The sequence below is a fragment of the Vulpes vulpes genome, chromosome 8, assembly GCF_048418805.1.
Source record: "Vulpes vulpes isolate BD-2025 chromosome 8, VulVul3, whole genome shotgun sequence".
Taxonomy (NCBI): Eukaryota; Metazoa; Chordata; class Mammalia; order Carnivora; family Canidae; genus Vulpes; species Vulpes vulpes.
The window spans coordinates 38,700,773-38,727,513 of record NC_132787.1 but is presented as its reverse complement, the minus strand read 5'-3'; the positions used below and the strand labels follow the sequence as shown (position 1 = coordinate 38,727,513).

Here is a 26,741-nt window from a genome sequence, read left to right as displayed (position 1 = left end):
TAGAATTGAATTCACCTGGGAGGTCCCAAATAGATAACCAGGTACAATGGGTACATATATGTACAAAGGGTACATATAATCATCATCTTTCTTCTTCCACCGTCCTCCCCACTCTAGCAATGGTTTCACACTGCTTTTCTATGGGGGATCTGAGCAGGAGAGCTTCCTCGAAGCACTCTCACTTCATCATGAGGAATTCGGCTTTTACCTGTGTGATTGCCAATTCCAAAAGATTTTATTTGAACAAAGGTCCCTGGTGAAAAAGGCTTTTGTTAACCAATGAACTACTCAATAAGCAGCAGAGACTTGTCTTAGGCACCGTGACATTATTCCTCTTTCTCTCCTCCTTCATTTCTAGAAGGAAACCCTGCATCTGTATGCTCTCTGGATAGAATGAGACACCTTGCATTTGTTTACTCAAAGGATGCACGATGCAGGATCATCAGATAAGTGAAACAAACATAAGACTAATGCCTCAGATTTGGGGGTCACAGCAAGTCCAGTGAGTCCTAAGAAGTTCAAGCAGAGGAGTCAGCACAGAATCCCTCAAGGATCTTGAGAAACACTGGGCAGAAACCTCAGGATGCCTTCAGAAGACTCAAGTTCCATGGGATATTCTGGTGAACAATGGGGCAGAGTGTTTGCTGAGGATTCACAGGTCTTGGCAGCTGGCTTGGCAAAGATAGAAGGTTATAGGGCCACACTTCAGGGGCAGAAGGAAAGCCCTAGCCCTGCAGCACATGCACTAATACGGTATCGCCTTAAAGGGTGCTGAGCATAAAGCCAAACAACCAGGACCATGCCAGCCAGGAGGTGGTGTGTCCAGATGAGGTTGACGCACAGGTCCATGTGACTTGTTTGCCCACCTGACTCACACACAGCTTTAGTAGGAATCTTTGGAAGAATGGATACAACACTGTTTTCTGTCCTGAAATTCCCTTCCCAGGCCCATCCCCTCCTGTACAAATCCTTCTCAACCCTTAGCATTCAGATCAAATGTGGTCTGTAATCTCCTTCCTGAAGCTTTCCTAGATGACTTCAGACGGTGGTATTATTTTTCTTCTATGGTATTTTATGTTTCCCTGCATTCATTACCTATATCCATGCCCTCTGAAAATCACAACAGGAGCTTTCACTGGTCATCTGTCTTAGTTGGTGTTGCCTGCTATGTCAAGAAATAAGCAGTTTGGGAATAAGTGGTTTATTTGGGAAGTGCTCCCAGCAAACGTGGCGAGGGAATGAGCCAGAGAAGGGAGGGAAGGCAGCATGGATGTGTTCATGAGCAATTTCATGCTGCAGGCTACTGGAGCTCAGTCCCCCTGGGACCTTCTAAGAGACTGTGAAACACCCCTCGTAATTATTACACTAAGGAGTGTGAAAGTGGAGTCCCTCACTGGTTGAAGGTTACCGCTGGAGTGAGGTTACCCCTGGACATGACTCCCTAGCATTTCTGCCTTCTCCTGTGCATGGGCTGAGCATGATTACAACCAGAGAACACCTGCAGGCAGAGAGCTGCAGTGACCTCCACGGTGGTCAGTGGAGATGTGTGTGCTGTACAGGGGTGTCTGCTCCAAGCTGCTCCACAGGTGGCATCACACCCAGGTGCACACACTTGCTACCCTGTTTCATCCTTACCTACCTATGTGAGGGAGGTATCACATCTCACTTTTACAAATAAAGGCAGCTGAGGTCCAGAGAGGTGAGAGCCTTGCTCTAGATCACAGAGCCAGTAAGTCTGGATTACATAAGAGTTAAGGTCTGAACCCAGATCTGCCTGTCTCCAAAGATAATTTTTACTACACCACACTATGAAATCAGGACTTTTGGCTGCTGTTTACACCACACATCTTCTTTCACCTCCCCACCCTCCACCCTCAGCCCACTCGATATGTACCTAAGAAATATTTGTGACTGGTCAGTTCACATTCATTGAGTACCACCTGCATGCTGCCAGGATGAATATGACTCCACACTTCCTGCAAGGAGCTTCATTTGCCAAGGTCTCTGGGAAAGCCTTTTGCAAACCGCCAAGTCTTTTCCAGATTTAATCTCTGACTGGCAAGGAATCCTTTCCCCTCTAGTCATGGCAGAAGGGGATCTTAGGGAGAAGAATGCTATGTATCCATGATCTGTCTTCCCACACAGCTCAGTGAGCCCCTCATTCATTTGCAATCTTAGAACACAGTCCTGAGTATAACAGATGATGCATCAGTGTTGGTCCAAGCATGAGCAGTGACCTACCGAGGAGACTGTCATAGGCAGACATGAGCCTCTAGGGACCCATGGCCCTGGGAGGGGCCTTGAGACCTAGGAAAGCTTAGAGGTGCCATAGCACTACTATCATAATTGAGATCTTGGCCTCCACTTCTCCCTAAGGCCTGGGGAAATGAGAGCTACCCAATTGTCTAGTCCTGACCTAGCCCCCATGAACCCTAAGAAACATGGCGTCGCCCCTGGGCAGCCAGCAGCACTGAAAACTGGTTCATTCTCAAGAGCCCCATCATCCTGAAGCCCACTTTAGTTTGCTTATGCTCACGAACAGTCCTAGAGGTCCTGGCAGGCCATCCTGAACCTACAGAGCACCCACTCATGCTATTCTGGGCTCAGGGGAGTTGAGGGGAGTGACTATTTGCTTATTTTGCTCCAGAGATGGCCATAGGGACAGAGAGTTGCATCAGACACACCCAACTTCAAATACAGAGCGTAGAGGACTGAACTTACATAAAAAGCATACTGACATCTGCCTCCCAGGTCGTCCTGAGGACAAGATAAGATGCTTATAAAGCCCTCAGCCTAGTGCTTGGCAAGTGCCAGATCTCAATAAACAATAGTTTCTATTGTCCTGAATAATGTCCTCCCACTCCATCACCTCCTCCAAGCCAGCAGCCCTGCTTTCTGCAGCAGGGTTGGGCCATCTGCGGCCAGGTGTTTGTGCACCTGTCTAGCCCCTAAAGTTCTGGGAATCGTTTCCATGTTGATTAATGGGCACTTACTATCAATCAGCAGTGAGGATAGCTAGTAGGTGACCCTGCTGACACATGGCTGGAAAGGTCTAATTGAAAAGCCCCAGTCCCCACCTCCACAGAACTCCTAGGCCAAGCTTCCTGACATCCTCCAGACAACTCTGGAAATAAACACAGTCTGCTAGGGAATCTGGGACATCGCCATCATTTTATAGGAGATGAAGTTGGAAAAGCCTACCATGATAACACGCAGCTGGTAGACACCTTTGTGCTTTTCTCCTTGCCACACTCGGAGGAACATGGATGCAGTCCCATGAGCTAGAAGTCCAGGCCGATCCCACACTGCCTTACCCAGCAAGCATTTGGATCATGGTCTGTACTCACCATTCACAGTGAACACTGCCTCATCTGCTACTTCTTCTTCAGTTTATATGCATTAGCAAAGCCCTTCAGATATTTAACCTGTAAGGGCTTTTTCAAAACTCCCTGCTACGAATTCTGCCAAAGTGGCCAGGGCCTCCCTGTTTGATTTATGTTTATCAAGTCTTGCCTGGGCTCAAGGTCCAAATCCCTGTCTTCAGTCTGATTCTTATTCTCTTTGACAAAAGGAAACAAGGCTGAGGCCAAGGAATTGTCTGCCCACAGTTTCTAAGGCCACTTACCATTTGAAGATCTCCCAACTCTGTACCCCCATGTCGCTGTTAACCCTCATTTTCCCTAGCCCCGTGTCACCCAGCCCTGCCACGCACAGTTTGGATGGCTTTTCCACAATGAACACAGTCAGATTCACCTTCTGATGGGTCATAGCTGTCACTAGATGTATGTACCCTACTAAGCATATTTACTGAATGAATGAATGAATGAATGAATGAATGAATGAGTGACATGAAAAAAATATGATTTGGAATAGTGAAAACATTCCAAAAATTTCCTAAAAATCGCCGGTCGTGTTCCAAGGAAGGACCAATGCCTATGGGTATGAAGTCACAAGAAAGCAACAGCAAAAGAGAGTTAAATCTCCTTCATTTCCACTTCAGATTCATTTAATTAATTTAAATTTCCCTACCTTACCCACAAGATAAGAGATGGGGGTGTTGGAGTCAGATGCAGGACCCAGAAAGACTACAGCCTGTGCCTTGCGAGGTACGGACAGAGACAGGAGGTCAGAGCCCAGGCCAAAGAAGAAAACGGGAGTGATGGGGAGGGGGGCAGATGTGCCCAGCAGAAATGCTCCTTAACTGTCCTGTCATTTGCAGTGGGGCCCCTCATTAGCCTTTCCATGGAATATTCAATAAAGATGCATTAAAACCTGCTTTCCTCACCAGTGTTCAGAGAATCCTGGATTTGTTCTTGGGGGAGGGATACACCAAAGGACTGAGTCCTGTATCAAGATGGGCACAGGGTCATGAACAGAGACTGTCCATGTGCCCTGTTGTGCTGGGCTACAGAGGAGAGAGAAAGAAAGAGGAGGAAGGAGGAGCAAGAAGGGAAGGACAAAAGGAAGGAAAGAAGGAAGGGATGGCAGGGGAAAGGGTAAGGAAAGGAGGGAGGAGGAGAGGGAGAGGGGAAGGTAGAAGGGAAGGAAGGAGGGAAGGGAAGGGAAGGGAAGGGAAGGGAAGGGAAGGGAAGGGAAGGGAAGTAGGGAAGGAGGGAGGGAAAAAAGGGGGAAGGAAGGAGGGAGAGGCAAGAAGGGAGGCGAGGGGGAGAGAGTGAAGGAAGAAGGGGAGGGAGGGAGGGAGAAGGAAGGAGGGAGAGAGGGAAGGAGGAGGAAGTGGGAAGGAGTGGGAGGGAAGGAAGGGAGAGGAAGGAGGGAGAGAGGAAAGGAGGGAGAGGGGGAGGGAAGAGGAGGGAGGGAGTGGAAAGGAAAAGGTTTTCAGTAGGATTTTGATCCTTAGACCAGTCACCAAGGCAGCCAATTCAACAGTAACAACCACTTCTTGTCTCTCATTTTAAAATAGTTTGGGGCTAAGACAATTAAAACTTCTGTCACCCCAAAATAAGTAATCAGATCTAATGAGCTGAAAATTTGGGAAACTTGTCAATGTGGCTAGAAGGAGATTAAGGATGAGGTGCAGAGAGGCACGTGTCTTTGATTTTCTTTTATAATCTCCTTTGAACTCTTTGTTCTCAGATCTCCCAATCCCTGCAGGAATTTCCTCCAAGTTCTTGGGAGAGAGAATCTAATCCTTTCAGGAAGCTTTGCTCCAACTGGAAATGAGGGGCTCCCTTCCTCCATACTGATAAATCACGGACCTAGTTATTATTTATTAGTTTTATTTCTAAAAACAGCCTTTGCCTGTGCTTTGAGGGCCATGAGCCACCATAAATAATGGGCATTTCCAATAAACAATCCAAATCCACTTGATAGGCCACTAAATCAGCTGGGTGCCCCCACCTCAGAGAAGCTCTGTAGCCATGTTCTGTGCTTTGCTGAGCCTTCCAGGGAAGGAGGCCTTCAGGGGACACCTCCCCCCAGGGATGGAGATAACTGGGGTGGGGGTAGGGAGTGTCAAAGCCCTGAAGCTCCAGGTGGACTGCGGGATCTCTCTCAGCCAGCACCAGGAGTCTCATCTGTCCAGGACACAGACTATGTGACTCAAGAAATACAACAAGTTTTCCCAGAGTCCACTTGGGATGGAATGATGTCTTCAAGCCAAGAAGGACCATCTGCACTTCAGGCCACTGGCAGGTTATCCTCATAAGACACAGACCTCTGGAGTGGCCCAAATCTGAGCCCATGAGAGAACAGCCCAGAGCCTTGTGCTTCATAAAACTCCAAACACAGTGCCTTTAGGTCACGATCACCACAGGGGAGTCAATACAGAGCACGTGAGTGGGCAGAAAGCAAACCCCCTCTATCATTATTGGCTTCTGAAATCCCACGTCCCCCAGAAAGTCACCCCACATCGACTGAAGGCCTTCTGAGGTTTTGCCTGCTTCCAACCTGCCGAGGTAGATCTCCAACAGAGGGCAGGCTCCATCCAGGACCAGAAGGGCAATCGGATAGAATATCCATGCAGACAGTGTATGTTCTCATTCATTTGGGGAATATAAATAATAGTGAAAGGGAATATAAGGGAAGGGAGAAGAAATGTGTGGGAAATATCAGGAAGGGAGACAGAACATAAAGACTCCTAACTCTGGGAAACAAACTAGGGGTGGTGGAAGGGGAGGAGGGCGGGGGGTGGGGGGGAATGGGTGACGGGCACTGAGGGGGACACTTGACGGGATGAGCACTGGGTGTTTTTCTGTATGTTGGTAAATTGAACACCAATAAAAATTAATTTATTTTTTAAAAAAAAGAATATCCATGCAGAGCCTTTACCCGCCTCATTTTCTCTTAACTGTTAAACCTCTGGAGCATCATGTCATGAAAAAATATGACTACAAATGACCCAGCTGTAAACTGCCTTGGAAAATAATTAGTATGAAAGCCCAAGTTAGTCCTAGGGGGCCGCTCAGAATTCAAAGTCCCCAGAGCTCCATCCTAATCATATAGAAACAGTATGGCCAGCAAGAGGATGCCGCTGAATTGTTGAGAAGCAGCTCAGTGTAGCCGGAGCCCCCAACAAGCCAGCCAGCACAGCTAGGGCCATGGCAACAAAAAGGCATGAAGGGATGTCCAAGTGTGTATGTCAAGTAGTAGCAGCCCTGGCACTGCTCTGGGCGAAGGAAGGAGGGCCTGAACCTCTGTGGCTGAGTCAGAAGGCAAAGGCGCCAGCTCTCCCTGCCTCTCCCCCAGGGCAGATCAAGCCTTTGCAAACAGCAATGTTTTCTGACAGCCCTACCATCTGGCCTTCCCTCCGTGTGTGTGTGGGGGGGGGGGGGGGGGGCAGGTGTGTCTTGGCCTTCTTTGTGATGTTGTTGCCTTGTTTGTGCCATTAGGAGGGAATCACCATAGGAAAAGCCAGCCAGCTGGGTAATTAAGCAGCCAGTGCATTGCCTAAGGGAGCAGAGAACTCCAGAACTGGAGATTAAGGATGGGTGCTCCTGAGATACTCCTGTAGCCCTAGAGAGTGTCTTTAGTGCAAGGGATCCCTCCCTTAGAGTCAGGAAGATGATTCTGGCTCCTAGATGAAGGGCTGGGAGACCTACCATGCTGTCTAGCAGCCTAACCCCCAAGGTGACAGCACCCCAGGGCACCTCATTGTAAGAAAGAAGGAGACTAAGTAGGAAGGGAGCACTTGAGAAGGGGGGGGAGAGAGAGAGAGGAGACATTGACTGGTCCCATTATGGGCCAATCAGGAGTACCCTAAGCCTGGTGCCCACTATGTACCAGGTACTATACGGGTACTAGAACGTGGATTCCCCATTTGATTGTTAAAATTGCCCTATGAGGACTGTCTCTCCTTGGCAATGATAGGAGAATAGGTAGGTGTGCCCGGTTTGTAACCACAGTGGGGCATCTTGCAAACACCCTGGTCTGGAAACCAAACCCAGTGAAGGAAGAGACCCATACCACCTTAGCTCATCTCACGTCTTCCCACAGAAGATAGCTCAGAGGGAATGTTTTATCTTTCTCTTCTTTTTTTTTTGTTTCACAAATATTTCTCAAGTGGCTACTATGTGCCAGGCATCAGGCACTGAGAATACAGCAGTGGCTGAACCAATATACTCCCTGCCATGTGGAGCTTACAGTCAGAAGAGGGGCATAGACAAATGTACAACTCTGGAGAGCCATGAGGACAAAAGGCAGGGAGAAGACTGCTTTAGTCGGAGTGGTCAAGAGAGGCCTCTGGGAAGCTGTCCTCTCTGCTGAGGCCCCAGGGATGCTGTGGAGCTCCTGCGGGTCCCGGGAGGAGCCAGGGGCAAGAGCTATAGGTATAGAAGGAATGGAAAGACCCAAGGGTCTGAAGCATTCTGAGCAAGGAGAAACCATTTATGTAGGCAATAGAGCTGGAGGGGAAGGCAGGGGTGGGTCAACGAGAAGGATCTCAGATCTCACAGGAAGCACAATGGGAAGTTGCCTTGACGTTTTGCACAAGGAAGGGATAGAGTGAGATTAAATTTTAAAAGGATCACAGAAAACAAGCTCTGTGTGTGTGTGTGTGTGTGTGTGTGTGTGTGTGTGTGTGTGGAGTGGCAGGGACAGTCACAGAAGCAGAGAGACAAATGAGAAGTGTACAGTGGTCCAGGCAAGAGATGACCAATGTTAGGATGGGAACTTGTGAACAGTGGTCAGATCTGGGGTATGGATGAAGGTGAAAGAGGCCATACTTCACAGACTGGAATCAAGATGTGGGGGGAAAAGGGGACACAGAGAGAGAGGTCCAGGGTGACAATTGGGTTTTAGTAGGAGCATTTGAGTGGGTGGTGGTTCCACCTCCTGAGAGGGGAAAACAAATGGGTGAGAAGTAACGGGTATGGAGGAAAACTTAAGAGCTCAATGTTGGATGCACAGAGTCCTTGGACCTCTGTGCTTTTGTGCTTCCTGGGCCATGCCCCTGGTGGGGAGGAGCACTGCACTGGCTGGAAAGCATCCAGCTGGCTGGTATACCCGGCCAGCTTCCAGCTTCGAGGAACCGGAGCCTTGAGCAAGCCATGGCCGCAGGTGGCAGGTACACCGAGTGATAACCCAAGTGCTTCCAGCTTCTGGTCTTCTGTGTTCTGTGACACAAGTCACAGGGCTGTACCAGAAGCAGAGAGGAAGATCTTGGACTAGAAGGACGTTTTGGTCCCACACTGTCCCCGGACAAATGATTTACTTTTCCAAGCCTTGCTGTCCTGACTCCTCAGAGGGAACCATCCTTAAACATTTCGTGTATAGACTGAGGGAAATAAAGATCTACTGCGCTTTTCAAGTTTAAGGAGATAGCTGTATGCTCCTCGGGTAGATTTCCAGGAGGAGAAAGGAGTCCTTGGTTCTGGGTCCGTGGGGTGGACGGCATCCTGGAGATGGGGTGGAGTGGCATACGAATCCCTGAAAGCAGGAGACCCTGCCAGCTGCAGCCCTTCAGCTGAGCTTGCTCTGGACAGGAGGACTATCCTCCCTGAAGAACAATGGCCCACCGGGGACCTGCAGTGCAGAGGGACCCTCTCAGTAATGGCCCAGCCTCTTCCATCAGAGGGAACAGGGCTGGCATCGAACAGCAATGGTGTGTAGCAATGAGAGCCAGGAGCAGGGAAGGCCAGATGTACTGCAGGTACTTTCCGGTTCAAACATGGATTCTCGCCGGACCCCCTCTATTAGTCAAGACCCCAGCAGGACACAGAATTCACCTCCAAGGAGGGCAGTGTAACAAGGTACTACTTAGAGCGGCGAAGGGGTGAGAAGAAGAAAGGGAGTCACGGGAGCCCAAGGACGACTGCGAGGGAGGACTCCTCTGTAGGAGCTGTGCTCAGGAAAGGATGCGGTTCTGCCAAAGATGAGGGAGAAGCAGGGAAGAACCAGCCCCAATTCCCTCTCTGGCCTGCTAAGTTTCCTCCGGCTCTTCCACGGCTTCCTATCGGCAGAACCCAACTGGAGGTCAGAGCTGGGGAGCCCCTGTGATGCCACCTGCAGGGGCTTTGGGGCACAGGACCTGGTGGCGAAGGGGTCTGGAGAGAAAACATGGCAAATGGAGAGTGCCCAGCATACTCCTTGCTCTCCTCATGCTTCAAGTCTTGAGCCGGGGTTCTTAGAAAACTCAAACAAAGGAGAGGAATAGACTGGACTTCTGCTAACAGGAGAGAGGAGTGCTCCCCTGATTAACCGGAAACATAAAAGAGTCGTGTTCATAGTTATGGCTCAAGTTTGGGAAGGAATTCTTGCCAGCTGTATTAAACTATTATAAGTAGCATGTTTCTAATAATAGTTTCCTCTAACTGGAAAGAATTGCTCCCTGAACTGGGGCTTTAACCATGATCAGGTCTTTTTTATTATTAGCAGCAGCCTCCTGTGGTCCCTGTCCCTCCCAGACAACGTTTACAAGACTTCATGCCCACAGCACAGAGGGGGCCCACAGACAATGGCAGGTTCCCCCCCGTGCCACACCCTTCCCCTGGCCTCACAGATGGGCAGGCGGGAGGTGCTGCCTCCCCAGTTGCTGGAGGCCACCCAGAGAGTCAGGCAGGGGTGGGGGGGGGGGTGTGAATGCAAGAGTGTGAATGCAATCCGGGTAGACCTGACTCTCAGGCTGGTTTTCAAATGACCAGCACTAGGGTCTCCGCACCTCTGCCCCCCACCCTCCAGCCCTGAGAAAGCACAGGTCCTGGTCCACACACATCTACATGTGTCCACATGCATCTACATGCATCCACACGTGTCTACATGAGAACCTGCTGTGAAATTACACTCCTGGGCAGGCTTAGGCTGCAGTGAAGCCGAGTCCCCTTCCTTGTCTCAGTACTCAGAGCCAACAAAGCCAGCATGTCCCCCTGACTCTGAAAACACACGTTGTCCACATTTGATGGAAAATTAGATCCATCTGTGTATGTCCAAAACTTTCTTTAAATATTTTTTTGATGTCCTAGTAGCATTTGGTACTGAGCTTCCTCTCCTTTTTTTCCTTCCCTCTCTTTTCTCCTTAGTAGTAATAGATTGGCTTTCCTTGGGGATGGCTTAGAACTGGATACAACATTTTAGACTGAGGCACTTCAATTCTTCGGAAAAAAAAATTGTTTTTAATTTAATGAAGCATGTGGGACCCCAGAGTCTGTGAACCTAAGCAGCAGGTGTTCTCATGCGTGCAGAGTTTGCTCTGAGGTTCCCTGCCCCTCCTGAGACCCCTACCACCTGTCATTCATATGGATTGGGGCATTGCCCTTTAAACCTTCTGAGCCATGGGTAGTGTTTTCTTCTGCTTTCGCAAACACCTCTAAAATCTCCTGAGGACAAGAACAGCTACATATTACCAGACAGCAGAGCATCACGGTCTCAGCAGTGAGGTCTCACTCATCCCCTACCAGCCCCATGAACTCGGGGTTGTTATTCATCTCTCTGTGGCTCAGTCTTCTGACTCTAAAATGGTCATGTTAAGACTCCCAACACCTGGGCACCTGGGTGGCTCAGTGGTTGAGCATCTGCCTTTGGCTCAGGTCGTGATCCTGGGGTCCTGGGATTGAACCCCACCTTGGGCTGTCCGCAGGGACAGAAGCAGGGAGCCTGCTTCTCCCTCTGCCTGTGTCTCTGCTTCTCTCTGTGTGTCTTTCATGAATAAACCAATAAAATCCTTAAAAAAAAAAAAAAGACTCCTGATGCCCTTGGGGGCTTTCTGAGGATTAAATATACTGATAAATAGAAAGTGCTTAGAGCAGTGTTTGGTGTGTGCATGCACACATGTGTACACACATACCCCACAACCATGGGCTCACGTGTCAAGTTCCTAAACTTCTCAGGCTTCCCAGAAGTAATATGAAAGCAATGAACAATTTCCTGGCACTACAGTGAAAAGTCTGTGGCATGATCTATGTATAGTGCCCACCAGTGCCCAGTACATGATGCGTACTCCATTAAAACCTGGCTGCACTTCAGCAGCCCCCGGGGCAGCAAAACTGCAAGACATTGGCTACATTTAAACAGCTCACAAACAAAGCCATGTTCAAGAGAATTGGAGACTCTGACTTGACACAGTCACCATCCTTTGAGTACCTGCAAGAAGCTCAACCCTGTAACTCGCAGAGGCCTGCCAGAGAGTGAAAAATCAACTGCACAGCTCCACACACTACCAGCACTGTGCACATGGTCTTGGAAGAGGAAGAGGAGGCATGGCAGCAGAGCTAGAGATAAAGAATGATAGAAACAAGCTGCTGATGGCGTCTTGGTTACTCAGTCTAGAAACCTCCTGTGAGCGCTGCCTCCCCACTCTGTTTCCAGCTAGATTTCCTTACAACTGGAGTGTGGACAGGCTTCCCTTCCAGGCCAAGCCCAACCCATGTCTACATGGGTCAGGATAAGAACCTACAGTTGTCAGGAGCACTAGAATCCTGCTCCCTCTGTGTGGGCTCAGAAGCTTGCTGCCTCAAAGGCATGGTATATCCCTGTGTCCAAAGGAGGAAGCTGCTTTGCTATGCGAGTGTGTGTCCCCCTAAAATTCATACATTGGAAACCTAATCCCCAAGGTTATGGTATTAGAAGGTGGGGCCTTTGGGAAAGGCTCAGGCCATGAGAGTGGAACCATCATGAGTGACAGGAGTGCCCTTGTAAACGAGGCTCCAGAAAGGCCCCTAGTCTCTCTGCCATGTGAGGACACATACAGATGTCTGTGAACTGGGAGAGGACCCTTCCTCAACCCTGTTGGTGTCTTGATCTCAGACTTTTAGCCTCCAGAGGAAGAGAAACACATTTCTGCCATCTATACCCACCCTGAGGTATTCTGTGATAGCAGATGAACAGACTAGGGCAAAGCATACCTTGAGCTCGTCTACTTGGTGACTCTTGTCACCTTGCCCTGTACCTAGCCTCCCAGGACATCTGAGCCCTGTCTGATTTGCCTGGGAATCTGAGGTCCTGATGTCCTTCCCAGCTCTTGCTTGTTTCCCATCCCAGGAACCAGACCCTTTCCTATGACCACGACCTAAAACTCCTTCAAGAATGAACAGATAGATCACTGGGGCCCCTCCTGTCCCTGCCTCCCCCCATTCACTGGGATTCTCACAAACTAGCCCTGATGCTGCTGGACTGGGCTGCACAACTTATATAGAGGGCCTTGGCTGTCAAGGCCCCACGCTTCATTCACTTTTCCCTAGTGACCCCATACCACCACTGCAGGGTTTAGCTCAGTCCCTGTCTCTGCGCTCCAGATCACGGTGTGTCTTGCACCCAAGCCTGTGATCATTGTTATCTGGTAGCCAGGAAGACAATTACCCCCTTTATTTACCACTGCAGAGCCAACTTCTAACAAATTCTGTTTCTTGTCACAAATATTTGTGGCAAGAACGGCCCTCAGATCGGCCTGATGTCTGGGTCTGTTGGAGGATGCTCCCAAGGAATCGGTCTTCACCACCCAGCCTTGCAGGAAACAGTTGGGAACTTGTTGGGGTTGTTTACACCAGCTGTTTGCACCTGGTGAGCAAGGCAGTGGTCACAGCCTCCTCATCAATCAGGAGATCTGAGGCACGAAGCCAGACGGGTCTTAAAGCCAGCGTGAGAATGGTAAAGGAAGCCCCCAATTCTGGTAGAATCCTCACTCCATTAGGTGGCATTCTTCACAGCTCTATGTCCCCATGAAGGCCTGGAGTCTGCAAGCCACCCCTTGGCCGGCAGGTGTGCTGGGCACCCCGTGGTACACGGCCACTGCCATTAGTGAGCAAGCGTGCACGCAGCCGTGAAGGGCGCTTCCAACCTTTCAATCCCTCCGTTGTGTCTGTCAAGTCACTGTCCCATCACAACAACTTTACATTCACCTTTCTCATCTCAAAATCTCCTTGGGTCCTTTAGTAAGTAGGAGATAAAGAACGTGTAACTGTCCACTGTAGCTTCTGCTGTGGCTTGCCGGATGCCCAGCCTAAGGGCTATCCTTGGGGGGAAAAAAGCCTTTTTGAATGCACGAAAGAAGACAGAGATGCATTTAACCAATAACTGCATTCAGAAACTTGTGCTAAGGTCTACTGTGAGGCAGGCACCACATGGGGGAGGAAGAGAAAGGGAAGACCGAGCAGCTGTCCTCCAGAAGCCCCTCCAAGGCGCTACGGCCTGGCTGGAGCAAGCAGCAGGGACCTTTCCCGCTCATGGAATGTCCATGCACTTCTACACATTTTCCGGCCTCTTCTCAATTAGGCTGCTTCCAGCCAGCATGCTGTGAGCGGAAGTGAGGGACGGTGCCCCCAGACCTGTGTGGCTCACAGCTGATGTGGCCGTGTGGCCTCCATCCATCTGCGCCCTAGAGCGGCTGTGTGAGCCGAGCCCCCCACCCTGACACACTGGATGTGGAGCATGAGTGAGAAGAGATAAATGACTTTGCACTATGCACCAGAGATTTTAAGGTTAATTTTTTACCCTGGCAGAGCCTCATCTATTCCAAGACCAGTAAACACACACACACAAGTCCAGCAATGAGAGAAGACAGTACGTGATGAACTCCAGTGAGTGGAGCAGACAATACACCCCAAGTGTCCTCGTACCTGCTGCTTTACAGGCCACCAGTCTGTGCTGCGGTGTCCCCTCTGCTGTTCTGCACCCTCCCCTCTGCCTCTGCTACTGCCTCTTCCTAGAGCCCTCCCTCCAGGTCTCCGTGTTCCAGGGCCTTCCTGTCGCTCTGGTCTCAGCCACCATGGTACCACCTCGACAGGCCTTTCCCCACCACTTGACCAGAGTGCACAACCCCAAACCACAGTCACGTGACTGTTTTTGCTTTCTCACCCTTCATAAATATTCCCACTCACTGTTGATCTTTCCAGTATTACAGCGTAAACATAGTGAGAGTAGGGGCCATGTCTTCATTGTTTCCAACTATATTCCCAGAATCGTGCCTGGCACCCAGCAGGCACGCCACATCTGAGCAATGAACAAGTGAAAGCATGATCTGTGTCCGAGGAGTTCAGAAGTTGGTTGAGTGTCCAGAAAAGGATGGGGGAGGCAGGCCTCTAGAAGTCCCTTAAAAGGAGGGTCGCTGAGGGCCGTGAGAGCACTTACAGCAGCCTAAACAACAGCACAGAGGTGGGAACATACAGGGTGATGTCATGTGGGTCACCTAGGGCGGAGGAGGATACTGGGAAGAAGGTGGCCAAGAGCCTCAAATCTTAGTTTATATTTGATCTGAGACCAAAAAGAAAACTTTCTGTGGGGGCTGATGGGAGTGGTGCTCCCTTCCGCCAGCCCAGGGAGAAAGTCTGAGAAAGAATGACTGGGTGGGATTTCCAAGCCAGAGGTCCACAGTCCTTAGGCTGTGATGACAGCCCTCACAGAGGTGATGATCGTGGACAGGAGGGAGGAAATGATGAAGGAAGGATCCATAAAATTCGTTCCAGAAAAGCTCCCTGTTTTGCCCAATGCCACACATCTGGGGATGGGAGGGAGAAGGAGCCAGGTCTAGACCTCAAAGTTTCCTTCCATTGGGCTCCCTAATTCAGTGGCTCTTCCGCTATACAAAAACACCTCTCTGAGCCTTCTGGGAGCACCCGGTTGCAGGCAGACAAGGGCAGCACCGACAAGGCCCAGACAGGTTCCTGCACGGGGCCCTAATACACCATTTCAGTCCCATCAGTAAGAAACTCGCATCAGCATCTCACAGAAGGTATCTGCATTTCAGAGGGAGACTCTGAGTGTGAACTTCAGTAAAATGAGGAGATGACACTTCCCTTGCCGACCGTACAGTTTTTGTGAGAATGAAATGGGATAATGGAATTCTTTTAAGTTTAAAGTCGCTTTAGGAAGATCACTATCAGAAACAACAAATTGTAGTTACTAGAATTTCATCTCCTTTCCAGGGCACAGATGTCCTCACCGGCCCCTGGTTTCACAGCCAGAAGGAGCACCAAATTCCTGGGTGAGGGAAGGGGTGCTATTAGAAACACTGGACATAGCTTCACAGTGTGGATGGTGTTTTCTGGCCTGATGCAAAGAGAATCTGCCCAGCCTGGTAATGGGAGGTGCTCACTAAATACTTGTTAATGAGGTTTTGATCTTGGGCCACACTCTAGCTAGAATTCTAGCCCTCCTGCTCTCCAGAGTTGTGGAAGACAAGTGAGATAGAGTAATGCAGATGGCAACAGGGAGATATTTCTGCACCACTGCTGGCTTCCTGCTCCTCTCTTCCCTCCTTCCTGCCAAACACACTCAATAATCTCCTTTATAGTAGGCCTCCCTGCCTCTCTCTTCTCTGTGGCATCCTAGGTTCCTGCCAGGGTAGTTTTACAAGCATATAGCTCCATTCGTGTTGCCCTCTTCAAAAAAATCACCAGTGGTGTGAGGTCAGAGCCCTTGAGGGGGATGGGGAATGCTTCTCTCCGCTTCTGATGTCTCCCCGATGTGGAGGGAGTGCGCTTAGTAGTAATGCCCTGCCTAATCTCCTCGAACTCACTCCTTTCCCCTCTCAGGGTACAGAAACTTATTTCATTGGTCTGTCTAGAAGGTGACACTGGCATTCACTATCTACCCACTTCCTCTGCACTTCCTCTCAGGAGCCAAGGGCCTGCAAGAAGCAGGTGTTCTTCTGGGCCTCCCTCCCCACCATGTCCTGAGACTTGCCAGGCTTCCCTGTCCTCTGCCTCTGGGCCACTGGGAGGAAAGTCTGTCTGTAATCTGGTATTAGGAAACCTCTCTGGCTCTCTGCTAAGTTGCTTCCTCCCATGTAGCCTTCTTTTTAACCTTAAAAGTGAAACCTTTGCCTTTGCCTTCCTTCTCAGCTAGTTCAGTGATCAGGCCAGAAAGATGGGTACTTTTTATTGCGTGGCCCTTGAACTCTGGCAAACGCTTTCTCCTTGCCTGTGAAAAGAAGCAGAGCTCTCGGCCTGGCATTCAAGGTTTTCCACTGAAAGATCAGGTCTCAGTCAATGCTCTGGGCCCAGATCCCCCTGTCTGCTGTGCCCTCGGCAATCCAATAGGAACTGCCACGCTGGGCTCCTCTCACACCCTGGACATGCTCTATGTTTTCCTTCTTTTGCAGGCGGAGCCCTCTGCTCCTCGCTTGGCACCAAAATTCTACCCAGACTTCAAAGAAGTGTATAAGCCCAGCCACATGCACGCCTCCGTGGGCCTTTCTTAACCCCAAGGGATCTGATCTCTCTCTTCAGTGTGTACCTCTCATTCTCATTCCTCTGCTAGGAACTCTTGTCCTCCTGCCTATCCTAATACCACTTATCTGTGGGCAAAGCAACTTGATGCCCTTGTCTCAGAGGCCTCCCCTGGGCCCTCAGGAGTGTTGGATGCTCCCCCTAAGTGCTTCCATAGAGTCCTACATGCCACTAGACACACCGAAGCAACATCCTCTGCTGACTCTCCTCAAGAAATTTATAAAGGAACACAGATCACTTTGATGAACGTGCACATGCCTCCACTCTAGAAGGTACCCTGCCTACATCCACATAGAAACCAAAAGTCAACATCCACTGTGTGTAGAGCCTGGGCTAGAGAAAGGCACTGAAAGAATCCCTTTAATCAAAATTAGTGAGACCTTTCTGGAATTTTCTGATCCTCTAGGGAAGGTTCTCTTGAAGACCTATCCTATCAAGTGTCTTGCTTCTCACTGGTCAGTGACTTCAAAGTATCATATCATTAATTCAACTTTCCTGAGGCCAGTGAGCAGCGGACAGGTCCTCAGATTCAACCATGAAGAGAGGTGCATGCACGCAGGCCACCCAGGGTAAGTACCATGAGGAAAGGGTCTCAGCTCTCAGCCCTCCCCCCATCAAGCACAAATGCCAAAAAAGTGGCGCTTAGGCAACAGCAGGTTGCGGCTCAAATGACACGTCTGAATACTGAGGCCACCACATTTTTCTCACTGGCTTGAAGCTTGGGAAGTCTGAGATGCCTCTTTGAAGTCTGCTCAGTGTGTGGGGAATGTATGGATTTTCTGGGGCCTCGGCAAGATGGGGATAGATAAGACCCTCCAGGGCTCAAGTATCAAGAGCTTTCTTGACTCTGTAAACACTCCTGGGAAAGTGCGGAGATCTAAAACTTGGTGACTTGTAACCAGAAGTGTTGAACCTGTCTCGTCTTTAGATTAGGCTAAAAAGAAGAGACCCTGTGTATGATGCTTAGGGGACGGTGAGGCACTCAACTTGGTTGGGCTGGAAGACAACTAATAGAGAATGTCCTAGGGAGGATCTTTGCCTGAGGGAAGGCCCCTGGCAGGCCCTGCAAGTACAGAAACACTGTACTTCCTCATTTCTCTGGTTAAAATGTCTCATGCAAAGCATTTGGTCCCTATTCCTTTTTTCAGTCACCACCACTAAGACCCCTGTGTGCTTTGAGCTGACTGCGTTCAGGGGGCCTTGGGGAAACATGGGATTTTGTGACACAGTACCGATTTTGGTGAGCCATGTGGCCACGGCACCATAGATCTCATCCAGGATGAGGATGACCACGAGGTTGATGATGACCGCTGTTGCTGTCACTGTCACCCGGACATTGGGGCGTGTGGTCTTGTTGAGAGACAGAGCTGCTGCAGTCGTGATGCGGTACACAATGACCCCAAAGACAATGGAGAACGTCAGGGCGATCTGTTTGGGAGACAGGGAGTGTCAGAGCTCAGCAGGCAAGTGCTGAGCAACTACTACTGGCTCAGCCAACTGTGCTATTTGCTACGTCAGGAACTCTATGAACCTGGAGCCCACTCGTGGGTAACAGGGGGCTGCACACCCTCTGGACTCATGTGCAAATTCTGAGGACAGGGGTGCTGTCCATGAGAGAGCACCTTCCATTTTTACCAGATACCAAATGGTCAACAACACACACAAAACCCCAAGAATGCAAACACCAGAGAAGGTGTGTGCAGCACATGCAACGTGGTTTCTTTCACTAGGGGACATCCAATCGACTGTGGAGGTAAGCTGAACTCTAATTAAACCACAGTGATTAATACCAGAGAAGGTACCACGTGCTCAATGAAGGGGCTGCGTACAGAGGGGCAAGCTAAATCAGGAGGAATAATGGGATAGAAACTGGGATCTCAATGGAAGGAAACAGGGAGCCACTGAAGGTGTTTGAGCTGAGAAGCAGTGAATTAGAGCTTCTTGCACTGCATACGGGAGGGCTCCCCAAAGAAGAATAAAGGGAGAGAAACTAGGAGTGAGACTGGTAGACCCTCGATCCTCAGGTAAACAAAACATCACTCAAAGATTTCTCTACCAGGCACCCGGAATGAGGACTCAGATTTCTCATTCAGTGCTGAAATCTCTGGCTGTTTTGTTAAAAGGAAAGTTTACCAGCCACTTGACCTCTAAGGGTTCCCCACTTCCTCTTTCTAGAACCAAGGAATAATAAACTGTGCTCCCAGACCAGCCCACCTCCTCTCCCATCACAGCCCAGGAAGGTTTGTTCCCATGAAGTCCAAGGACATTGGGGGAAAAAAGTGCCCTGAGTGAGCCCTTGGAGAGGGCAGAGGGAGGACATGAGACAGGCCAGGTGGATAACCTGCTCAGAGCAAAATTCTAATTTGTTTCAGTCATTTGAAGTCTTCTTTCTTAGAATCCTTTCCGCAGAGGAGGCTGTTTAGGTAGTATTTCCTCTGGTGTCAGGGGAAGAGGGGCTGGCACTGGGTCTGGAGAGCTACTTGGAAGCATGGGGAGAGAAGAGGTTCCTTCTGAAACTCTAAACTGTCCTGGATGACATGTTCCCTCCCTAGGAAGAAGAGGAGGAGAAGGCGGTGTGGAGAGGAAAGGAGGGGAGGAGGGGAGGAGGAGACGGTGCCCTGGCTCAGGCAATGCTTTGCAAGCAGTACTTAGGACCCTGGTGGACCAATGAGGGTCCTCTTTTCCCCCAAAATGAGGACTGGGGACTAGGTTGCAGATGTGTCAAGGTATGAATGTCTTCAGACCTCTGGGGGCTGCCTGGGGATGCTGCGGCCTGGGGGTGCTGGTGGCAGCCTTAGCTAGTTATCCCTGTATGCTGTACAAATATTACTATTTGTTCTATGGGCCACAGTGTGCAAAAGAAGGCCTACCTATGGCAGGCAGGATGGCAGTGTTCTCTGGGTAGAGAGTGTGTGCGTGTGCACGCATGCACACATGTGCACACACATGCATGTATGTCAGGGTGGAGGAGAGGCAAGATGGGAAGGACACTGGTGGGAGGCCCCTCTTCTGATGCAGGGTGGAGGGTGGGAGCACCAGAAGCCCCAGCCTCCAGGACGAGGGAAGAATGATGATCATGTGAGTGGGAAAACCTGGACATGACATCACCGCTCTCCAACAATTTAGACATTTTCACTTCCTGTTCCTCTGGGATTGTCACTGCCAGACAGAAAGGGCCTGGAAAACATGGTGTGAGATTCTTTTCCCCCAAAATCACTTTTGCAGTGAAGGCCGGCGATGGTGGTATTAATGAGGCAGGGGGAGGCCAGGGCATCAAAGAGTGTACTTTTGTGGGTGGGTCTGGGGGAAAACAACAATGGCAAAAACAGCTTTGGCTTTGGGGTCTTGGGGGTGAGGCATGGAGGAATGAGTGGGAAGGAGATCAGCTTCAATTCTTCTCCAAGAGGCCCCCGCTGCTAAACTAGGGGAGGAAGAGAACTCTTCACTGCTACCCAGAGTGTGATCTGTGGACCTGCTGCATTGTCTGGGAGCCTTGGAGCACGCAGAATCTCAAGCACAATGCCAGACACACTGGTTCAGAATTTGCACTTGAACCAGATTCCTATTCAAGTTCTAGAGGCACTGCTCTAATTCACTTAGGGAAGCCCCTTTTCCACCCTCCCTGCCTCCTCGGCCCTGCCTCTGACACACCCCTCCCCAACCCTCTGCTGCTGCTCTGTGCCATCCTCATCTCTCGGCCCCTGATTTTGCAGGCCACTAGAGAAACCAGTCTCTGACCTGTCCTTCGAGGTTGCCTACAAGCCCCTCAGTAATCACAGTTCTCAAGTTAGAAGAGCACGGAGAAGACCAGCCCAGTCCCATGACCACTTTGCAGATGAGGAAACAGGCATGGAAGGTGCAGTGGCTTGCTCAAGGTCACAAGGCACGGACTACAACCCTCGTCTCCAGGATTCTGGTAGGAGTTAAAGGATTTTAGCATTCATGGATCAGCCACATCCTGCCTCCAATCTCATATATAAGGAAACTGAGGCCCAAAAAGCAGCAATGTGATGGGTCTAAGGTCTGGGCAGTTCCTGGCAAAGCTGGAATGCTAACAGTGGTAACATCATCATTAACTAGTCCATTTGTGTCCTCTTGATTTTGTTATTGGATGCACATCTTCATGAACACTAATCCTTATAACAGTAATATAAAATAAGCCTTTTGTGGATGTGATTTACTGACTGTCCAGGATTTGAACCCTGCTCTGTGGCTCCCACATCTACAACCCCAACTCAGCATTAGAATATAGCTCATCTAGTACTAAATCGAGCTCTGTTTTCACCACCATGGCTGCAATGTTGATTTTGTTTATTAAATTCAGCAAATGTACACTGAGTATATTTTATGTCTGTGATCAGTGTCCCCTCAAATAGGCCAAAAGTGGGGGTTGGTCTTGTACTGCATTCTGTGCCTCATGCTATTTCACAGCGTTGCCTCACTGTGGAACCTGCCTGGCAAAGATTTGCTGGTCTCTGGCTCTAAGAATCTAGTTCCCCAGCACATGAGAACATCATCATGCTCTCCATTGCCTTTGGTATTCTGATCCCATAGCTTTACTTGTGGATATAACCAAATGGCAACAAAAGCCAGGCAACAGAGTCCAGAATCCTATTTAACGCTATGAGGAAGGAGAACAGGTCTGGTCCCTGCCCTCCAGATCTTGCATTCTGAATCAAAGTTGAAAAAATCATTGCACATATACAAGGATGAGCCTTGTAGCAGCTGGACAGAGTACAGGCTCAGTTCATGTGCTTCATACACTCTGAGTAGAGAGCGGGGGGATTAGAGAAAATCCCACGGAAGTAGTTTTGGGTCAGTTTCCTATGAGAAAGGCCTGGGGAAAGGAATTTTTGAAAAGCAAGCAGAAATGGACAAGTCAGAAGCAACCTGGGCTGAAACCAAGGGGAACATACCCAGTCTAGAACAGGGCATAGAAATAGTAGCTCAATTTTAAACCAGAAACACACTAGCGACTTTGACATAATAAGGTATCCCTGGCAACTTATTAATCTGATTAACTAATTCATTTCTTCATTCAGCCATTCACAAAATATGTCTTGAGTGCCTTCTATATGCTAGTCACCATTCTAAGTGTCAGGGATATAGTAGTGAACAAATCACACAGGATCTTCTAGTGGGGAAAGTCAGACAACCAACTACTAAAACACATCAATTAGTATATCTGGTGTAGTAAATACTATAGAATCAAATACAGCAAAACAGGAGTATAGGGATTTAAAATTTAAAATAGGGTGGTCAGGAAAGATGTAGGTGAGGCATAGGTGAGGAGGTGACATTTCAGCAAGGCTCTAATGGAGGCCGTCTGAGGGAAGGGGCTATCAGGCAGAGGGTAGCTAAAGGAGAAAGAAAGGGAGGGGAGGGGGGGAAAAGGAGGATGTAGTGCAAGGATGTACAAGGTTATATAGACAAGGATGTAGTATAAGGATGGTGGCTTCTATATCTCATGAGATGTAGAGCCTTAAGAGAGTTTTGAGCAGAGAAGTGACATGATTTGATCTAGATTTTAAAAAAATGAGTAGGCTGATGATCTCTAAAGGCACAGTTAGGAGGCCCCTGCAATAAGTCAGGTTAAGGAGGAGGGTTTCTGATGGCTGGTTCCCAATACACAAGTAGAAGTAAATGACTGTCTTGGGAATGGGAAGGAAGCTCAGGCACCAAGCTCTAGTATAGGGACACTGCTTCTGATAATCCCCTCCCACATAAAAAGAAAACAAAAGAATTTTAATTCAAAAAGGGAATAAAGGGGCACCTGGGGGGGCTCAGTCAGTTGAGCATCCAACTCTTGCTTTCAGCTCAGGTCATGATCTCAGCCCTCCAATGGGGGCTCAATGCTCAAAGGAAGTCTGCTTGGGATTCTCTCTCCCTCTCCTTTGGCCCCATCCTCACCCCCCATTCATGCTCTCTCTCAACTAATTAAATGCATCTTTGAAAAATTTTTTAAAAAGGAAAGAAACTGAGTTCAACATGTTGGGTTGGAAAAGAAAGAAAATTCATCTTTGTCCATGCTGCCCTCTATCACAGGTGGGGAAGAGGAACAGAGCACTGGGACATTGCTTTGTGCTCACCATTCCACGAAAAATAACCCCAGTTAATGTGACAGATTGGCATCCCTAAAACCCTTCCCATGGCCATGGCCTTGGCATCTTCTGCCAAGATTTAGTCACAGGGGGTGGAGGAGGGAAGTATATCCGTAGTCATGTGTGTTGTAGTAGGTGCCTTTGGCTTATCCTAATTCCATAACCAAATCCCAATTTTTTATAAATACTGTCATGACCCCTTTATCTCTCACTCCACACCTTGTTCTAGGGCACTGCCAAGCCCTTTCCTTTAGAATATTGAGACATCTTTTAAAATGAAAAAAAGAAAAAATGAGAACAAGTTAGCACAAAATAAAGATTTTTAAAAATCTAATAGGTAGGAGACTATATAATTTATTGCCCAACCTGGAATATTTTTGAAAGTAAGATGGAGTGCTATTAATCCTTATCTCAGTGAACCCAAGAGAACCTGACTATAAAGGGGTGACATTTTTTTAAGATTTTATTTATTTAATTTGACAGACAGAGAGAGAGAACACAAGCAGGGGGAGTGGGAGAGAGAGAGAAGCAGACTCTCTGCTGAGCAAGGAGCCTGACATGGGGTCAATCCCAGGACCCTAGAATCATGACCTGAGCCAAAGGCAGACACTTAACACACTGAGCCACCAGGTGCCCCTAAAGGGGTGATCTTTAAAGATCCCATCCCTACCACTCTCTTCTCAGCTTCTTCTCACACAGTCCAGTGCTCAGCACTGGCTGATTACAAGACCCCAGGCATCAGTGAGATATAGCAATTAGTTCTTGGTTCTGATACAGAATCTCCCATTTGTATGAAGATGTAGAGGTAGGTGGGGTTAGAAAAGGGAAGATGGAGAAATAATCATATAATATTTCTAAACAACAACAATAAATTACTGCACCCTCCAGTCTAGTTAGGAGGCCTCTATGGAATTTTTAAAAATATAGAACTTTGGGCAGATGACCCACCACTGACCCAGTTTTCAGTACAGGCAGACCTCAAGAGTATTGTGGGTTTGGTTCCAGACCAGCACAATAAAGCAAATATTGCAATGAAGAAAATCAAATGAATTTTGTGGTCATCCAGTACATATAAAGGTTATGTTTATACTCTACTGTAGTCTATTAAGGGTACAGTAGCATAATGCCTTTAAAAAAATCAATGTATATACCTTAATTAAAAAACACTTTATTGCTAAAAAATGCTAACCACCATCATCTGAGCTTCCAGTCAGTTGTAATCACTGATCACAGATCACCATAACAAATGTAATAATAATGAAAAAGTTTGAAATAATGTAAGGATTGCCAACCTAGGGGTTTGTGGGTGACTGACTCAGTTAAGGGTCTGACTCTTGGTTTTGACTCAGGTCACATTTCAGGGTCGTGAGATTGAGTCTTGCATCAGGCTCCCTGCTCAGTGGGGAGTCTGCTTGAGATTCTCTTCCTCTCCCTCTGCCCCTCCCCACTTGCATGTTCACTCATGCACATGCATGCTCTCTATAATAAATAAATCAATCTTTAAAAAAAAAGAATTGTTAAACTATGATACAGAGGCAAGAAATAAGCCAAACCCCTTAGAAAAATGGCACAAATAGATTTGTTCAATACAGGGTTACCACAAACCTTCAATTTGTAAAAAATGTTAAAACCTGCAAAGTGTAATAAGATACAATACAATAAGACAAAGGTATGCCTGTATTTGTCAGTGGTGATGCAGTAACCTATTTGTTGTTGACAGTGATGATGACGATTCCAGGCCCTCTCTTGGACAGCAGACAAGCTTCTCTTTTCAGTTCTCTTCTTGCCTGACCTATCACTGGCATCTGACATCATTGATTGCCCTCCCCTTGCAATAGTTTCTTGGCTTCCAGGACTGTCCACACTCTGCCAGCTGTTACTTTTGATCTTGTTTTTTGGATCCTCCTCATGCACCCAAATTTGAACATGGCAGTGTCTTGGGACTCAACTCTTAGACTTTCATCTAGCTACCCTCACTCTCCTGGTGATTGTGTACAATCTCATGGCTTTTAATAGCACCTATACCATCTTATCAGGTTTCCTCTGAACTGCAGATTTATATTCAACATGAAGGCAATTTCAGAATTCTTCCCTATTCCAGGAAGCTTAACTCTAGCTTTTGATTATTCAAGATAACAACCTTAGAGTAATTCTGAACTTCTGTTTTGCACCCTGTAATGAAATTTTTATGGATCCACCTTTTCTCCAAGTATAAGCAGTGCTATTTGCATGGATCTGACTCTTGGCTTTCTGTTTTGTTCCACCAGTCTAATTATATTCCTGCAACAATATCACACTGTCATACTTATTACTGTTTTATAGTAAGTTTCTATTTGATAGAGTACCTTAGCCCTCTTTACTCCTCTTCAGGAGTGTCTTGACTATCTTCTTTTTTTTAAAAAAAAGATTGATTTATTTATTTTAGGGAGAGAGTGTGTGCAGAGGGAGGTGCAGAGGGAGAGGGAGAGAGAGAATCCTCAAGCAGATTCCCCACTGAGTGCAGAGTCTGCCACAGCCTGATCACAGGACCCAGAGATCATGACCTGAGCCAAAATACTTAGGTGACTGAACTACCTGGGTTCTCCAAGAATGTCTTGACCATTCTTAGCCTTTGTGCTTCCATATAAATTGTCAGGGAGAAAATATAAAGATCTTACAATGTTTTTGTTTCATTATTGCCCACTCAACTTATATGCTATTATTATTGTATGCACTGTAATTCTACCTAATTTTTTCTACCTTATATTTTTTAAGATTTTATTGATTTATTTGAGAGAGAGAGAGAGTGAGAGCGCATAAACAGAGGGAGAGTCAGAGGGAGATGGAGAAGCTGACTCCCGGCTGAGCAAGGAGCCCCTTCTTGTGTCTTATATATTCTACGATTTCACTGTCATGAATCTACATGTAGATTTCTTTTTCTTTTTCCTGCTTGAATTTCACTGGGATTCTTCAATCTCTGAGTTGGAATTCTGTTGGCAGAACTAGCCAATCAGGAGACCAACAGTCACTGTATCTCTTTTTCCAGTACTGCAATTAAATACATGTGAAATGTTCTCACTCTATTTCCAAATCTTTAATTTCTCTTTTGAATTTTCAATCTTTTGCCTCCCTATGCTGCACTATGGATACTTTCTTCTAACCTGTACTGCAGCTCACAAATTATCTCTTCAGCTATGTCTAATTTGTTGTTAAACCCACCCACGGGGCAGGGGGAGGAGGATGTATATACAAAATGTTATATATATTTATATATTAATATGTTCATATTTATGTATATATTCATTATTACATAGTACACGTCTCATTGATATATATTCAGTTCTAGAAGATTTATTGGGTGGTTTTCAAATCCTTAAGTCATTTTAAACATAATTTATTTTTTTTGCAGATATTTTCAAATGGGGTGTTTTAACCTGTGACTGATATTTCTAGTATCTTTAGTTTTTGCTCTCTCTCCACACTGGTTCTCTTCCATTTGTGCTTTAGCTTCTTATATAATTGATTATTTTTAACTGTATTCTCTTTTTTGCCCTTCAAAAATTATTGTGGGGCATTTTTTGAGGACTGGCGGGATGTGCCTTCCTACAGAGAAAACTTGTGCTTGCTTCTGCTGGGCACCTGGAAACACGACTTGTCCTGAACCAAGTTTATAGCCTGAGGTTCCCTGGTCCTCCCAAGTGACAAATCAGGCCAGAATTCCATGATAGGGATCACCTGTGGCCACTTCTCAGGGTTTTGTTTCCCTTTTTCTTCCTGTTCTCCTTATAATGTTCTTGCAGTCCCATGGATGGGGAAGGTATGTGTTTAGTTCTACTTCATCTTTATTTGGAGAGTGTAGCTCTTTTGTGGTGTTCCATTTTAACTTGGTGAGAACTTCCTGTTAGCATCTCCACTTTGAGCCAGCCACACCCCAATTTTTCTCCCCCTTGCCCCATAAAACCACTCAAAACCAAAGCCCAAGTTCACCTAGATGAGAAGATGCCCTCAAGGCTAAAGCACTTTTAGGGCCCAGGTATTTGTTTCCTTG

General features: G+C 47.8%; 1 protein-coding gene across 1 annotated transcript in view; it reads right to left on the bottom strand.

The window, feature by feature from the left end:
• The window catches only part of ANO2 (anoctamin 2), a 340,778-nt gene that overhangs the window by 48,000 nt on the left and 266,037 nt on the right, over nucleotides 1-26,741 (bottom strand). The window contains exon 16 of the mRNA XM_072766166.1: nucleotides 17,846-18,041. Within this exon, the coding sequence (XP_072622267.1) occupies nucleotides 17,846-18,041 (196 nt within the window). The remainder of the gene's footprint in view (nucleotides 1-17,845; nucleotides 18,042-26,741) is intronic.